General features: G+C 45.1%; 1 protein-coding gene and 3 non-coding genes across 24 annotated transcripts in view; 2 read left to right on the forward strand and 2 right to left on the reverse strand.

The window, feature by feature from the left end:
• SLC28A2 (solute carrier family 28 member 2) overlaps nucleotides 1-15,409 on the forward strand; it is a 95,831-nt gene that overhangs the window by 3,222 nt on the left and 77,200 nt on the right. For 6 of the 21 annotated variants that reach the window (XM_068550864.1, XM_068550782.1, XM_068550821.1 and 3 more), the window contains exons 1-2: nucleotides 6,724-7,044; nucleotides 14,080-14,152. Coding sequence is in view for 6 of the 21 variants with exons in the window: in XM_068550837.1 (XP_068406938.1) it covers nucleotides 14,109-14,152 (44 nt within the window). In the remaining 15 variants the exon portion in view is untranslated. The other 15 variants (XM_068550799.1, XM_068550848.1, XM_068550806.1 and 12 more) reach the window with 12 other exon arrangements.
• TRNAH-GUG (transfer RNA histidin (anticodon GUG)) lies at nucleotides 4,732-4,803 on the reverse strand. The gene has a single exon. It is a non-coding gene; the product is annotated as a tRNA-His (tRNA).
• TRNAH-GUG (transfer RNA histidin (anticodon GUG)) lies at nucleotides 6,280-6,351 on the reverse strand. The gene has a single exon. It is a non-coding gene; the product is annotated as a tRNA-His (tRNA).
• TRNAH-GUG (transfer RNA histidin (anticodon GUG)) lies at nucleotides 7,028-7,099 on the forward strand. Its single transcript has one exon. It is a non-coding gene; the product is annotated as a tRNA-His (tRNA).

The following is a 15,409-nucleotide window of genomic DNA, read 5'->3' on the forward strand; positions in this document are numbered from 1 at the left end:
CTGACAACAATAATTGTGGGCTCTAGCCAGATCTCTGAGGATCAGTGGCAAGATACTCAATGCCACTGATTCTCACTTTCCTTATATCTGCAAAGGGCATGATGACTGTTGTGTGAGGATTAGGGGAAATGATGGATATGAAATGATGGAAATGATGGAACAGGATTTGAAAACTGTAAAGTGCTTACCATGGTAGATGTCAAATGAAGCCACATATGTTTAAGAAATATGGAGTTAAGCTGCTGACAGCTCAGAGGAATGGAATCAATCAAGTCTACACAAAAGATAGTAGGCTTCATGGAGGGGGTAGACCTGAGCTGGGTAGGATTTGGACAGATGAAGCAAAGGAGTGAAAGATCATTCCAAGCCAGGAGGTCAGCATGAGTTGAGTGAAGGGATTAAGGTGGGAACCAGCCTACCATAAAGAAGGGGTGGGTTCATAGTGAGGAAGAGTAGGAGGTAAAGTCGCATGAGGAGGGGGCAGGATATCATAAGGGTAGAGTTTAAATGATAATTAAAATGCTGTAATACCTTATGTGCACCATGAACTTACTCTTGTTTTAAACTATCTGTTAATGCACTTTCCTCCCCCACCAGAGTGTGTGCTCCTGGAATCAGGCATTGCTGAGCACCTCATGGGACCAGGCGGCTTGCTAGGAACCAAGGATACAGAGGTGAGGCCCTCTCGGCAAGCCTCCTCTAAGACCTGGGTGGAGTTTGCCAGATCCAAAGTCTTGCAGTTAAGCATGTTAAGCATTGTACCATAGACTCAGGATTCCGAAGGGGAGCCGGGTGTTCCCATCACTTAGTGCAGAGCCTGTCATGTGGCAGGAGCTTAACAACTGTTGAAATGAATAAAGATCATTTCTCTTGTTCGTATTTTTATATAGCTATAATTGTGGTATACACAATTTTATGTCCTTATTTTTTCCACTTAACATTGCATATTTTCCCCATTTTTATTATGTAAGCTTTATTTTCTTCCAATTTTTTTTCAAAATAATTCAAACCTACAGAAAAATTCAAAGAAAGTACAGTGGAAATCTGTATAGCCTTCACCTAGATTCACTACTTTTTAACACTTTGCCACATTTGTTCTATGCCCCCACCCCTTTTTTTCCTGAACCATTTGATGCAAGTTTCAGGTATCATGATACTTCAGCTCTAAATACTTCAGCAGCCATTCCCTAGGAATAAAGAATTCTTGCATGGGGCCATTAAGACCATTACCATAATAGTATTGTCTATTATACAGTCTATATTAATTTTTTTCCATTTCCCCCCCAAATGTCATATATATATATATGGTTGGGGTTTTTTTTGTTTGTTTGTTTTTTGTCCTGATTCAGGATTTATCAAGGTTCCCCTGTTGCACTCGTTTGTTTCTTTAATCTCTTTAAATCTTGAACTGTTCCCCATTTTTTTCTTGCTACTTTGTTTTTCATGACATTGATCATTCTGAAATGTCCAGGGCAGTTGTCATGTAGAATGTTGCACACTTTGGATTTTTCCATAGTTTCCTCATGCTTAGATTCAGGTTAGACATTTTTAAAAAGACCATTACATGAGGGATGTTGTGGACTTTCTAGTGTGTTACACTGGCAGGCCAGCCAATAGTGTACATTTGTCCTTCATTGGTGACGCTAGGCTTGATCACTTGGTTAAGCTGGAGTCCATCATATCTCTCCATTTCACAATTTCACAAAGTAAGTTGTGGTGTGATAACCTAAGACTATTAGCTCCCAACATGTTTTACCCAGTAGTTTTAGCTTCCATTGATGATGTATGCTTACATTTGTTATTACACTGGGGATTGCAAAATGATGACTCTAATTGTCATTCTGTGTTTGTTTTTTTTTTTTAATTTTATTTATTTATTTATTTATTTTTGGCTGTGTTGGGTCTTTGTTGCTGCAGCGGGTTTTATCTAGTTGTGGGGAGTGGGGGCTACTCTTCCTTGCGGTGCACAGGCTTCTCATTGCGGTGGCTTCTCTTGTTGCGGAGCATGGGCTCTAGGCGCACAGGCTTCAGTAGTTGTGGCACACGGGCTCAGTAGTTGTGGCTCATGGGCTCTAGAGCACAGGCTCAGTAGTTGTGGTGCACAGGCTCAGTTGCTCTGCAGCATGTGGGATCTTCATGGACCAGGGCTTGAACCCGTGTTCCCTACGTTGGCAGGCGGATTCTTAACCACGGAGCCACTAGGGAAGTCCCTGCATTTGTTATCTGACATTCATTTCTGTAAAGAAGAGTTTCTCCTCCTCCTCCTCCCTCCCCCTCCTCCTCCCCCCCCCACCCCCCCATCCCCATGGTCTCAAAAACTCTTCTTTAAAAAATTCAATGTGATATAATCCATTACCATCATCATTCTGTTTGATGCTCAAAACTGTCCCAAATTGGGCCAGCAGGAGCCCTTTCAAGAGGCTTCTGCATTCTTTTGACTTGGTCTCACCAATCTTTAAACACTTACTTGCGTTCTCACACAAGATGTTCCAGACTCAACTTGTACTTACCCTGCTGCAAAATGTAACCAGTCATTTTTTTAAGGGAGTCTTACTCCTTTTAGTTGGAAATGGTATTTTAAAATTGACTTTGTACTTTAAAAATGGCAATTTAATATCTCATCAAATGAGCCTACCTCAGTTTAGCTCATCACTTTATTTGTTGAGCATTTAGGCTATTTCCATTCTCCTCCCTTCTAAATAACTGTAACAAACATCTTTACGCGGATAACTTTTCCAAGTTTAGGATTATTTCCTTTGACAATATTCCCAAAAGTGGAGTTGTTGGGGCAGGGAGTGTACATTTTTTTCTTACTCTTGATACACATTACCCATCTGCTCTCATAGAAAGTTTTAAAAGTCAACAACGACTTCTAAATGTTAAGCCCAGTTATTTTGTCTCATTCCTCTTTCTCCTTTGCAGCACCTGAGTCTGCTGACCTCCTCTGTGCTTGCAACTGTCTTCTCCCAAACTTTCTGTAAAATAACACTGTTCTCCTTTCTCTCAAGGCAAATCCTCTCTTCCTCCCTTAACCTCCTAAATTTTTGCATGTTCCAACATCTAGACCTTAGAGCTCACTTTTCTTACTGGGTACTAAGTGGGGTGTCCTCCCTTCTATTTGCTTGACTTTGAATGCCCAGTCCCATCCTGAGCTCCCATTCCTTCTGGTTTTGTCTTCTAAGTCTGGCCCTTGGCTTTGCTCTCCAGCCTTGCCTTGGGTCCATCTCTGTCCACAACCTTGAGAGGACAAACATATCCCAGTATACTCATATATGCACTCTGTTCTTAGAGATTCCGCATGTAGATGGAGCTTCATTTGGGCCGTGTTTTCTATTTGTCTGATATAAAAATAACATGGGGGACTTCCCTGGTGGCGCAGTGGTTAAGAATCCGCCTGCCAATGCATGGCACACAGGTTCGAGCCCCGGTCCGGGAAGATCCCACATGCCGCGGAGCAACTAAGCCCGTGAGCTGCAACTACTGAGCCTGCGAGCCACAACTACTGAAGCCCGCACGCCTGGAGCCCGTGCTCCGCAACAAGAGAAGCCACTGCAACGAAGAGTAGCCCCCGTTCGCCGCAACTAGAGAAAGCCCACGCGCAGCAACAAAGACCCAATGCAGCCAAAAATAAATAAATACATTTATAAAAAAAGAAAAAACAAAACAAAAAACAAACATGGTTCTGTGTTGCAAGAATACAACTTAAGATGCAACCATAAAGAAAACCGGGCCACTTCTCTCATTTATGGACTCAAGCAATCTCTTTTCAAATATTTATGGAGAGGCTGTATTCTTGGAACACAAATATAGTAGGATTCAGTTCTGCCTTCAATGAACTTGAGTTTTCTAACTTTAGTGGTTTGTGATTTAAGCTGGATCCTGACAATAAGATAAGAGATGGAAGTGGAGGGTCTCCAAATGAACTATCAAGTCTAGTCCCTCTTCCCAACTCCAAACCCAGGAGGCTTCCCTGACTTTCCAACCTGAAATAAAAATAGGGCTGATTCCCAGCAGAGCCCAGGCTCCCAAAAGTTTTTTACAAGCACAGTAAGGAATTCCTTTCCCTTATCTTATCACCCCAAATAGTGTCCCACCCTCCCTAGCTGGGAGCCAGTGCCTGGGGAGAAAAAGGACTGGATCAGGTGGAGATTCCCCTGGGTATGTATACTCTTTCCTGTAAAGGGAGATTGCCTACCAATGCAAATCTAACACTTCAGGTCTGACTTCTGGGGGTGAGGAGGAGGAAGGGAAGAGGTCACCTGTATTATGCAAGAAGCAAGGGGGGAATATATTTGCATACATATATACATATATAAATATTTATTTATACAAAGACTGCCACAGAAAAACATATTGGAGACTGGCAATAATTGGTAGATAGGGTGAACAATGAGAGGGAGACACTTTTCACTGGGCTTGTGCATATGTATTCTCTATTTGATAATGAATAAACCATTTTTTAAAATAAATGTATGAAAAGGAAAAAAAACAGCAAGGCCACAGGGGCGCTGTTTTGTTGGTGTAGGAGAATTATTTAGACACTGATTTTCCATGTTTTTCAGGAGGTAAGGGGTTACAACTGATCATAGAGGTGTTTCAGTTTTCAGAGTAGAGAGATGCAGCGTTTCATTTTTAAAAAATGAGTTACGATTTGTACAAAGTGTTATGGGTTGGGGGGAAAAAAGGGAATTAAAAAAGGACAAGCCCCTTGCCGTGCCATTGTTCCCACAATGCCGTGACTCGGATTCGAACCGAGGTTGCTGCGGCCACAACGCAGAGTACTAACCACTATACGATCACGGCGAGCTACCGGGGACCTGTCAGCGGCTCATTCTGATTGTCTTCTTCAACAGTTAAAGGCCTTCCCATTCTGCACGTCACCAAAGGGTCCACCTATGGGGCGGGTTCCGGCCTAAGGCCGGGTCTGAGAATGCGCAGGCGCATTGCTCTCTTGCCAGTTGGCCTGGTTTTCTCCTGTTTTGGCCCATTAGCCACGGGAGGTGGGGATGAGGCAGTGGGAAAGGGTGGGTTCCATGTAAGAGTTTAGGGGGTACCACTTGGGCATCCAGAGACGGGACTGGCCGGAGCTGAGTGTTCACAAGCTGTGTAACTCTCATTCCTTGGAGGACGCCCATCTCCTCTGCCCCGAGACCCTTCCAGCGACCCCAAACCTGCCGGGGGGCGCTCCTCAGGGCTTCTCCCTGTTGATTCCCCCAGGAGTGATCTAATGGCAGCCTCTATGGATAATGTGGATGCCCGCAGAACTGGGCTGTCCACTTAGAAGGGACTCAATGAACACACCCTGCCGTTCCCCTCCCCTCCAGCACCCTCTTCCTTGTTTCTCTTATCCCCGCGACGGCCCTGACTCGTCCCTCCGCAGGGCTCCCGCCGGACCCGGTGCCCTCCTCTGTTGCGTCGCTGGGCGCAGCAGGGACTGGGTCTGATTTTCCTTCTTGTACATCAGTGCTCTCGTCTCCATGGCGCCTAGAACCAGGCCGAGTCCACAGTAGGCAGTGGCTTTTTGCTAAAATGAGAACATACCCCTGGTTCTAACGAGTGAATCCAGAGAGACCACCGGTCTCTTCAGTGTCGTCTGCTCTAATTACTGGCCCCCTTCAGAGCCGCCAGAGGGATCTTGCTAAACACGAATAGAATCCTCTCCCTCCTCCACCTCTCATCACCACCCCCGAGACTGCGGGAAATTTGTCTACCTTTTCCAGCTCATCCTGTGGCCTTCCCTCAGTGTCGTTTCCCATTCCCTAGTTACTTGCTTTCATTCAGTCAACAGGTCCTTGAGAGGCGCCTGCTACCTGTCAGACCAGGGCCTGTGGGCGTAGTGGGGGTGGGGAAGAGAGAAGATTTACAAAGAGGAATTATGATTGTTCCTTTTGGAGCCCGTAGCACACGAGATAATCCTGGCTGCTTGACAAATTCCCTTTCTGCCTTTAAGAGCTACTTCAAAGGTCACCTCCTCTTTGAAGCGTTCTCTTCCTATTATTGGGAGCCCCTTTTCAGTGCTGCCATGGACATCGGTACATATGTCAATTATAACACTTATTGGCCTTATGAGTGTTCTGTGCTTTGTCTGGGCTGGGCATGATAACGTGCGTAGCCCAGGGTAAGAGGGAGCCTATATGCTCCCGAAGTTCAATTCAGCGAGACCTGGCGTAAGCATCGTTTCCAACTGTCACAAGGAGATTGGGATCCATTTTCAAGAAAGTTATTACAAACTATAGATAAAAACGGAGGAGACCCCTTGCCGTGCCACTGCTCTCGCAATGCCGTGACTCGGATTCGAACCGAGGTTGCTGCGGCCACAACGCAGAGTACTAACCACTATACGATCACGGCGAGCTACTGGGGACCCGAGGGTTTTTTTTCTCGTCTAAGCTCTTCTCTGTTTAAGGCCCCGCCCCTTTGCCGTGTCACTGCTGGTTTCCGCCCATCTCTAACCTCGCCTCTCCCTGAGGGAACGCAGGCGCACTGCACACTTGCTTTCTAGATATCCGTCCGCCCTCGCCCGCCCGCGAGATCCCACCGCTTCATTACCGAGGTGCGGGTTTTCTGCGAGTTCCCCTTACTCCGCATCTCGAAGGAAGTTGTGCGGCTGGGTCCGAACTGATTTTACTTCTTGTGGGATTTAAGAGACGGCCCCATTCCTAGCAAGAGCCCATTCAGATAGCGTGAGCGCCAGGACACGGTGGGTGTGAGAGGGCCCCGGAACCGCCATTCGGACGGCCCCCGGGCCTCACATTCGTACAGGCTGCGGGAGAGTCCCGGTCGTAGGCCTGGCCTCCTAGGAGTCCTTTAGTTTGCAGAGGACTTTCATGTCCTCTCTTTCACGGGCCGTGCGGACGACCAGCAGAGACTTCGGCCCGGAGTCCACGGCGCCCCTACTCCACTTCGGGCTGGGCGCCAGGGCCAGAGGGGCCTGGTCGACAGTGAGCGGCTTGGGAAGGCGAGAGTGGCAGCCACCTAGACGAGGACGACACTCAATGACGCGCCCCTCGCGGCGTCCCAGTAGCTCGCCGTGATCGTATAGTGGTTAGTACTCTGCGTTGTGGCCGCAGCAACCTCGGTTCGAATCCGAGTCACGGCATTGTGGGAACAATGGTACGGCAGGGGCGCCTTTTTAGATTCCGGAAGCCACATTCTTCGGCGGTTAGGCCCCAGCTGCTGCTTGACGTTAGGTCAGGGCCAAAATTATAACGCGGCAAAGGGTGAACGCGGGGTCTTCAGTGAATCAGCCAATCGTCATCTTCCTTCCTATATGATTGTTTAATCTGGGGGAGGTTATTCCGTGTTGTACTCATTATCTTTCCTCATTTGGCCCCTGTCAGTGGTGAAGTCATCTATTGGGTTTTCTAAAAAGCCCTCACACTCGCTAAAACTTCAGTACTTTGGAGTGCAGGGATTATAGGAATACTGTGCAAACATTTATTAAGCGTTAGAAGAGTGCAGAGTAGACAATACAGTGTGACGAGTGAAAAATCTGACTGCTCTGGAGGTGCTGGTTCCCGTAGCCACTATGAGGGTGCGAAAGAGGACTTTGTGGCCTCCATCTCCACAGCCTCCTGGGTGAGAGGGATATTCTCGTTGAGGATTTTTCCTAATCTGCCTCAGGTTTAAAGCAGATTTTATTTGTTACTTTGTTTTATGAGCACTTAAAAAATCCAGACTCAACAAATTTAGGTCTGTCATTTAGGCATTAGGCGAAAATGGAAATATGTTTTGGATTTGGCTCTCAGGTGGCTGGCAGCGGCTGTGTCACTGTCAAGGAAGGAATGAGATAGGACTTAGTGAGCAATGAGCCTCTCCAGCTTCTCCCAGGGAACCTGGGGGTGGCAGAGCAAGTCAGGAAGCATTCCTGGGAGAGATGGACTTTGCAGTGGGGTTGTGCTCCGTTTACTGACAGTCTGTCAACAGAGGCTTACTGAACAGCCTGTAAAAGCAAGAAACTGTGGAGGGCTGTAATTTTCCGGGTCTCCCCACTCCCACTTCCGTAAGTTTGATGACTTTAAAGCCACACAACAGGACAGCTCAGACCACGAGAGAATAGAATGAGGGAAGGTGAGCCTGAGAACTTGCCAGACTTTGGACACTGATTTAAGTGTTATACGTATAGAAAATCAACATCACCAGCAAAAAAAGAACCAGCCAACAGAAATGTGACAACTTCTGTTGCCCTGACCACTTACCAAATAACTGTACTGAAGGTTTTTTAAATCTGCAGCCTAGAGTAAGATGTCAGGGTGGGAAGCAAGGAAAGGATCCAGCTTTTTCTCTGATGGCCCTCCCTCCAACCCCCATTCCTCTCCTGCTGGTGCTTCAGTGCTGGGCAATGAGCTGCTCTCAGAATCTGGGGAGAAATTCTGGGGCAGTCACTTCCTGAGAGTGTTTTGAGTAAAAACAGTCAACCAAGAAAATGAAAACTACAAACATACGTCAATGGAGGTAACCCACTCTAGCCATTCACATCCATCCAAGGCAACTGAAGTGTATTTGAGGGCAGGAATGCACTAAAGAAATCTGAACAGAAAGTTCCCAGTTGCAGGAAGAGTAACAGAAGGGGAAGGTGCTCTCCTAACTTCTGACTGCTGACCTTCTTGGCAGGTATGCAATTATCCATGGAGATGGGTGCATCCAGCTATCAAAATGTCATAATATCCTCTTCTGAGGTCGCTCACTCGATTCCCCTTGCTCTGATTTCAGGCCCCCAAACAGATTTTTGATAATGATTTGCCAGCCCACGTAGACATTCCTGCAGGGAAAGTATTGCTCTGAACAAGTTTCTGATTAGTTGGCGTTTGTTCTTCTTACTGTTGGCATTTGGTTTAGACTTTTAAGGGTCTGGCTGGTATGATTCATTTCCCTTGAGTCTGCTTATCTCTGGGTGTACTGACAAAATGGAGTTTCCAGGCTGGCAAAGCTGAGAGCTAGAGACTCTGGCTGCTCTGGGACACCCTCTGAGCAGTCAGTCAGTTCCCTCCCCTTGACCTCTTGATTTAAACCGCGTTTTGCAGTTTCTGATTCTGGGAATGTGTCCTTTCCCGTACCCCTTCCAGCTGGAGGTCGGAGCTTTTCTCTAGGGTCTCAGCACCAGGAAAGAGGCAGGCAAACCTTCAAGGGACAAACCTTGAAGGGGAGAAATGTACTTCATAAGTGTCAGAGTGTTTACGTAAATGATGAACCCCATGGCTTGCTGGTCAGACTTGGTACATCTGGGAGCTGCTACTGCTGTAACTGCCAGTCACCACAGGGGTGCAGTACAGACTGGACCAGCATCCTTTGGTGTCACCCGGAAGCTAGTTCAGATTCAGAATCTTGGTCCACAACCCAGAACTACTGCCTCAGAACCTTCATTTTAACAAGATTCTCTCCAGATTATTCATTTGCACCTTAAAGTTTGAGGTGCTGGTCTGCTCTAGAGGACTACCTGGTTGTGATGCAGCCCTTCATTATTTACCTTGTGAGTACTTGGGGTTACTAGAAAGGACCTGCCTGAGTCTGCTGGGCCTCATCGTCTACTGGGCTTCATTGATGAGGGTGACATTGAGGGTTGTTTTTTTTTTTTAATTTTATTTTTGGCTGCGTTGGGTCTTCGTTGCTGCACGCGGGCTTCCTGTAGTTGCAGTGAGCGGGGGCTACTCTTCGTTGCAGTGCATGGGCTTCTCATTGCGGTGGCTTCTCTTGTTGCGGAGCACGGGCTCTAGGCGTGCAGGCTTCAGTAGTTGTGACTCACAGGCTCTAGAGCGCAGGCTCAGTAGTTGTGGCGCATGAGCTTAGTTGCTCCGCGGCATGTGAGATCTTCCCGGACCAGGGCTCGAGCCCGTGTCCCCTGCACTGGCGGGCGGATTCTTAACCACTGCGCCACCAGGGAAGTCCCATTGAAGTTTTGAGGAGGAGAAGATGGAGTTCTGGGAGGGAGTCACCGAGGGTCCATGTTTGGGAGCATCTAGGAAGGAGGAAGCAGCCCTGGACTTCCACTAGGAGGTACTGCACCCCAGGAAGTGGATGTAGAATGCTGAGGCTGGATAAAACTTAGCCTAGAAGATACCACTTTGGATTTAGCCCCTATAACAGTGAGCCCATTCCTCAGGGATTCTCTGGATATTTAGGACTCAAGTTCCAGTCATTCATTCATTCAGTAAACTAGCATATTTTAGCTCTTAAAGTGCTGTACCTCATGGGGAGCTGCAAAGCTGTATATGATCCTTCTTGCCCAAAATAGTTTATTTTCCAGCTGAAAGAAAATGCTAGTCCACAGGCAACAGTCAGAAAACAACACAAGGAATGCTGTAGAAGAGACATCTCTTGATGCAATGGAAGGAAACTCTCCAAGGAAGAGCTAACATAAACTTCCAGAATTGTAAAATAATTGAAGTTTATTTTCAGCACTTCCGGCACCCTCATTCTGATCCCCTTCTACCTCTTTGTGTTGTCCTTATCTCATTCATTCTCGTTCATTTGATAAACAGTATTTACTAACAGCCTACTATGTGCTAGGCACTGTTCTAGGTTCTGGGGTTATAGTAATGAATAAGACAGATGGGTTGTTCTCATAGACCTATAGTCTAGTGCAGGAATCAGAAAGGAATGTTAAATAAAAAATAAACAAAAGAATGTGTGCCAATGGAAAATAACGTGATATAGTGTCCTCCTGTTCCCTGCCTATTATCCACCCATGTACCCCCTCAGCTCCTTTGTCTGTACAAAGTAAGATGACTGATAATAGTAAGTGTTGCCTTTTAATAGGGATGGAAGTTTTACACTAAAAAGATAAACTCTAACCCAGAGTGGCCCACATGTGTCATAAAGAGCCTTCAGATATGAGGCAGTCTTGTGTGGACAGCGTGAGGAGGACTCCGTGGCAACCTGCGTGGACCTGCAATATAATCCAGTACAAGCAGGTGGATGCTGAGGGCCAGTGAGCAGGACCAGATGACCCTATAGGTAGGTCAAGAACTTGCCAAGGACACAAGGAAAACAAAACATCCACCCAGAAAGTAAGAAAATTTTTTGAAAGAATAAAAAGCAGTGAAGTGATCAATTTCAGGATGAAAAAAACCCACCAGAACTTTGTTGGGAAAAAATAAACTATAAAATAATTATTTAAAAAACTTCCAGTTACATATGAGGCAACATAATTTTTTCAGTGCTTAAGACCTTGGGAGGTTTAATCCAGCCCCGTTGACACCCTAAATCAGCCCCCTGGATCAGAGATGCAACCCCTAGGGAAAGAAAGGGAGGAGGGGACCCTGAATTAACATTGTATTTGTGTCACTAGGTTGAACATACTTGGATAGATAATAAATTTGGTAAGCAAAGAAGTAAAATTGCATTTTTTTGTGCATTCTTGAGTTTGTCAACTGAGATGGTGCACCTCATATACGTGCCAAGTGACTAGCATAGAGGTGTTCAATATACATTAGTTGGTCTCTTGTTCCCAGGTACTTCTGTCTACACCCACAAAAAAAAAAGCCATGGGAAGATCCTACAGGACTATTCCTGTCATGAGGCCTAAAACTCATTCTTGAGTCAAAAAGATTGCAGGAGCCACGTCTCAGAAGCAAAGGTCAAAATCAGTGGTTTCCAAACATTATTCTAGAGCTCATAAACAGGGATGAATTTTTCATCATGGAATGAGAAAAAATCAGGTTGATGTGGTAGGCTTTTCAAAAGGCTAAACGTGTTTAATTCAAAGAACTGTTGTCTACGCTAAGTTATGGTCTTCCTACTTCTGAGGTGTTACAGTGACTTTTTAAAAAGTAGGTGATAATTTTTTTAAAGTCTTTAAATTTGGAAAAATTAAAAATTGGCAATCCTATTTTGGTCTCCAAAATTACTTTTGAAATTTTACTGGTCAGTGAAATCTAAAAGTACAAAGCTCACTACAGAGCCCAGAGAGCAAAGCATCAGACTGAGAAGAGATGGTCCTCAGTTTGTAGTGGGTCTGCAGAGAAATGCTCAGAGGGAGAAGGGTCCCTGTTCTGTCAGGCAATGGTCCAGGCTAACCCCTATCCACCCACCTAACAAATAGTAGTCCCTAGTATGACCTGTGCTAGGCCTTGGAGATACAAATTCGAATAAAACATTCTTACTCAGAGATCATGTTACAAATTCAAATAAAACATTCTTACTCAGAGATCATGTCAGTGCAGGGTTAATCAGATGAGTGAAGAAGTAATTACAGCTATATACATACAAAGTATATTGGAACTTAAATCATTCATTCCTCCAGGATATGACATTTGAGCTGGGTACCAAGGCATGCAGAGTAGTTTTCCTGGCAGAGAAGGTGAAAGGGTATTCTAGGCAGAGAGAAAGGCAGAAACAAAGGCCAGGAAGTGTGAACAAACAGCACAGGGAAAGATAAAGCTGTGACGTAAGATATGGAGGGGAGAGTGGATGGAGATGTGGACTGAGAGAAAAACACACAATGTAAGTTGTGAGTTAAGTTTTATCTGAGGACCTTACTGAGGACTATAGCCCAGGAAACAGCCTTTCAGATAGCTCTGAGGAACTGCTCCAAAGAGGTAAGGGAGGAGCTAGGATATATATAAGCTTTTTTGCTGGGAAAACGTAGTCAAGCATCAAAAGATTACTGCTAATTACAACAAACAGATATCTCAAGTTAGCGATTTTAGTGCTTTTCTGTGTCTGGGAAAATGCAAGCATCTGAATTCATTTGAAAATTTTTCTTAGATATGCATCTTAACTATCTAAAGGCCATTGTACCCAAAGCATAGAATGTTTCCTTTGTTTCTTCATCCTGAATTCCCCTAAGGGCACCTGTGGGCAACTGCAGTGGCTGATGGCCTGATCCTTGTAGAACTGGAACGGCAGGCAACATTTTTTTTTTTTCTTAATAGAGAGCAAGGTTGGAGACAAATTGATGAATCTCTTGCCCCTTATTGAGACAGGGCTTTATCCTGGAGGCTGGTGGATCTTGACATTTTGTGATAACTTATTGCTTTGGGGATCCCTTGAAAGTTACAGGCTTGTTCTCCAAAATAGTGCAGCTATGATAGAATGTCAGGAATTCACAGAGGCTTTTTTTTTTTTTTAATTGAAGCATAGTTGATTTACAACGTTGTGGCAGTCTCTGCTGTCCAGCAGAGTGACTCAGTTACACACATAGAGACATGCTTTTTAAAAAATATTCTTTTCCGTTATGGTTTATCCCAGGAGACTGGATATAGTTCTATGCACAGAGGCTCTCTTATAAGCATTGTGGGACCATTTAAGTCTCCAGTTTTAAGCAGAAGAGGGACATAATCGCATCTTCCTTTTAGAAGGGTGAGGTGTAAATGGGTAATTATTGACAAAAGTCTTAATTCAAAGGAGAGATAGAAGAGGATTTCAGCCCCCTGGTCTGGTGGTTGAGGTTGGGGCTTGGGGACTAATCTAGGGGGAGAGGCTCTTCCCTCACATCACACCCATAGGTGTTTCCTCTTGAGCTCAGAGGTAGAGGGGATGGACATGTTGGATGAAGGGAATGAATGTGAAGCTTGAGAGAAGGTCTAATATCAAGGGTGGAATATTTTCTAGAATCACAGTAGTCAAATAGTATGAAAATAGATGTATTTGTGTTACCCTTATGTATATATACTATATTGTTAGTATTGAGATGTGGATATGCAAATTCAAATGTAACTTTAAGAGGGAGAGACACATGCACAGGTTGCAACAAACTGACTTGACCCTTACTTTTCCCAACTTCCTCGTAAATTTCAGAGTCAAACTACTTCTGTGTCATGACTACTCTTTGGTTCAGTAGCCTCAGACTGAGTCTAGATGAATTCCTTTCTTACCATATCATCAAAGCTACTAAGAACTCCTTTTCCACTTAATTCTCTTTAGATCAAATGCTCTGAGAGAACTTGTGGTGGTTTTAAAATATGTTCACAAATTCTTTGATACCCCTCTCTTCCAGAGGTAGAGCTTTATTTCCCTCCCTGGACTGAGGGCTGGACTTAGTGACTCCTTCAAACGAATAGAATGAAGTAGAAGTGATGGTGTTTCACTTCCTAGATGAGGTCATAAAGTGCATGTCGCTTCCTTTTTGCTCTCTCTCAGATCACTAGCTCTGAAGGAAGCCAGCCGCCATGTCAAGAGGACACTCAAGCAGTTCCATGGAGAGACCCATGAGGTGAGAAACTGAGGCCTTCTGCCACAACAGGCATCAAAGAAATGAGATTTTTGGCCAATAGCCATGTGAGTGAGCCACCTTGAAAGCAGATCCTCCAGCCTCAGCCAGACCTTCAGATGACTGCAGCCCTGGCTGACATCTTGACTGCAATTTCTTGAGAAACCCTGAACCAAACCACTCATCTAAGTCATTTCCAAATTCCTGAGTTAAGAAACTGTGAGATAACCAATGTTTATCTTTTTTTTTTTTTAAATTTATTTATTTTTTGGCTGTGTTGGGTCTTCGTTTCTGTGAGGGCTTTCTCTAGTTGCGGCGAGCGGGGGCCACTCTTCATCGCGGTGTGCGGGCCTCTCACTATCGCGACCTCTTGTTGCGGAGCACAGGCTCCAGACACTCAGGCTCAGTAGTTGTGGCTCACGGGCCTAGTTGCTCTGCGGCATGTGGGATCTTCCCAGACCAGGGCTCAAACCTGTGTCCCCTGCATTAGCAGGCAGATTTTCAACCACTGCGCCACCAGGGAAGTCCTGTCATTTTAAGCTGCTAAATTTTCGGGTAATTGTTACACTGTGATCGATAATGAATACAGATTTTGTTACCAGAGGTGAGGCGCTGCCATAACAAAAACCCAGAATGTGAAAGTGGCTTTAGAACTCGGCAGACACTGGAAAAACTTTGAGGAGAGTGTTAGTATAAGTCCAAATAGCTTGAAGAGACTGTCTTCCTCAGTTTCCCCATCTGTAAAATGAACGAGTTGGGCTGGATGAATACCTAAATATTTTATAATTCTCTTAATCTTTATCTAATCAAGGTTCTATAAATAATATTACCCTAAACAAAGTAGTTATAGGAGACAGCTAATAACTGACCCAAGGCATAATTCCCCAAGGCATAGCTCCACAACAGAGACAAGAGGCCCTGCACCTGACTTTTGTGCTGTCTGTAAACCTGGTTTCAGCCTGGTTTAATCTCAGGAAACTGAAGCTGGCTCTACCTTTAACAGGTTGCTTCAACAGCTCACAACCACATGCCCCAAAAGGAGTAGGGGTTTCTGATTCTTTAACAAAGTCTGGTCCAGAGAAGAAGGTTCTTTATATTCGTTTTTCACCTCAATGATTTAACTAAAAGGTTGTCCAGAATAAGATTGTTTTTCTTCTTACCACTGAATTTTACAAATCTCTGTCCTTGTATATATTGCTAGTGTCATCCTGTCACTGGATGGGACCCCTTCAAGGGCCCAAGAGTGGGCTCTTGTCCAAC

The sequence above is a fragment of the Eschrichtius robustus genome, chromosome 1 (assembly GCF_028021215.1).
Source record: "Eschrichtius robustus isolate mEscRob2 chromosome 1, mEscRob2.pri, whole genome shotgun sequence".
Taxonomy (NCBI): Eukaryota; Metazoa; Chordata; class Mammalia; order Artiodactyla; family Eschrichtiidae; genus Eschrichtius; species Eschrichtius robustus.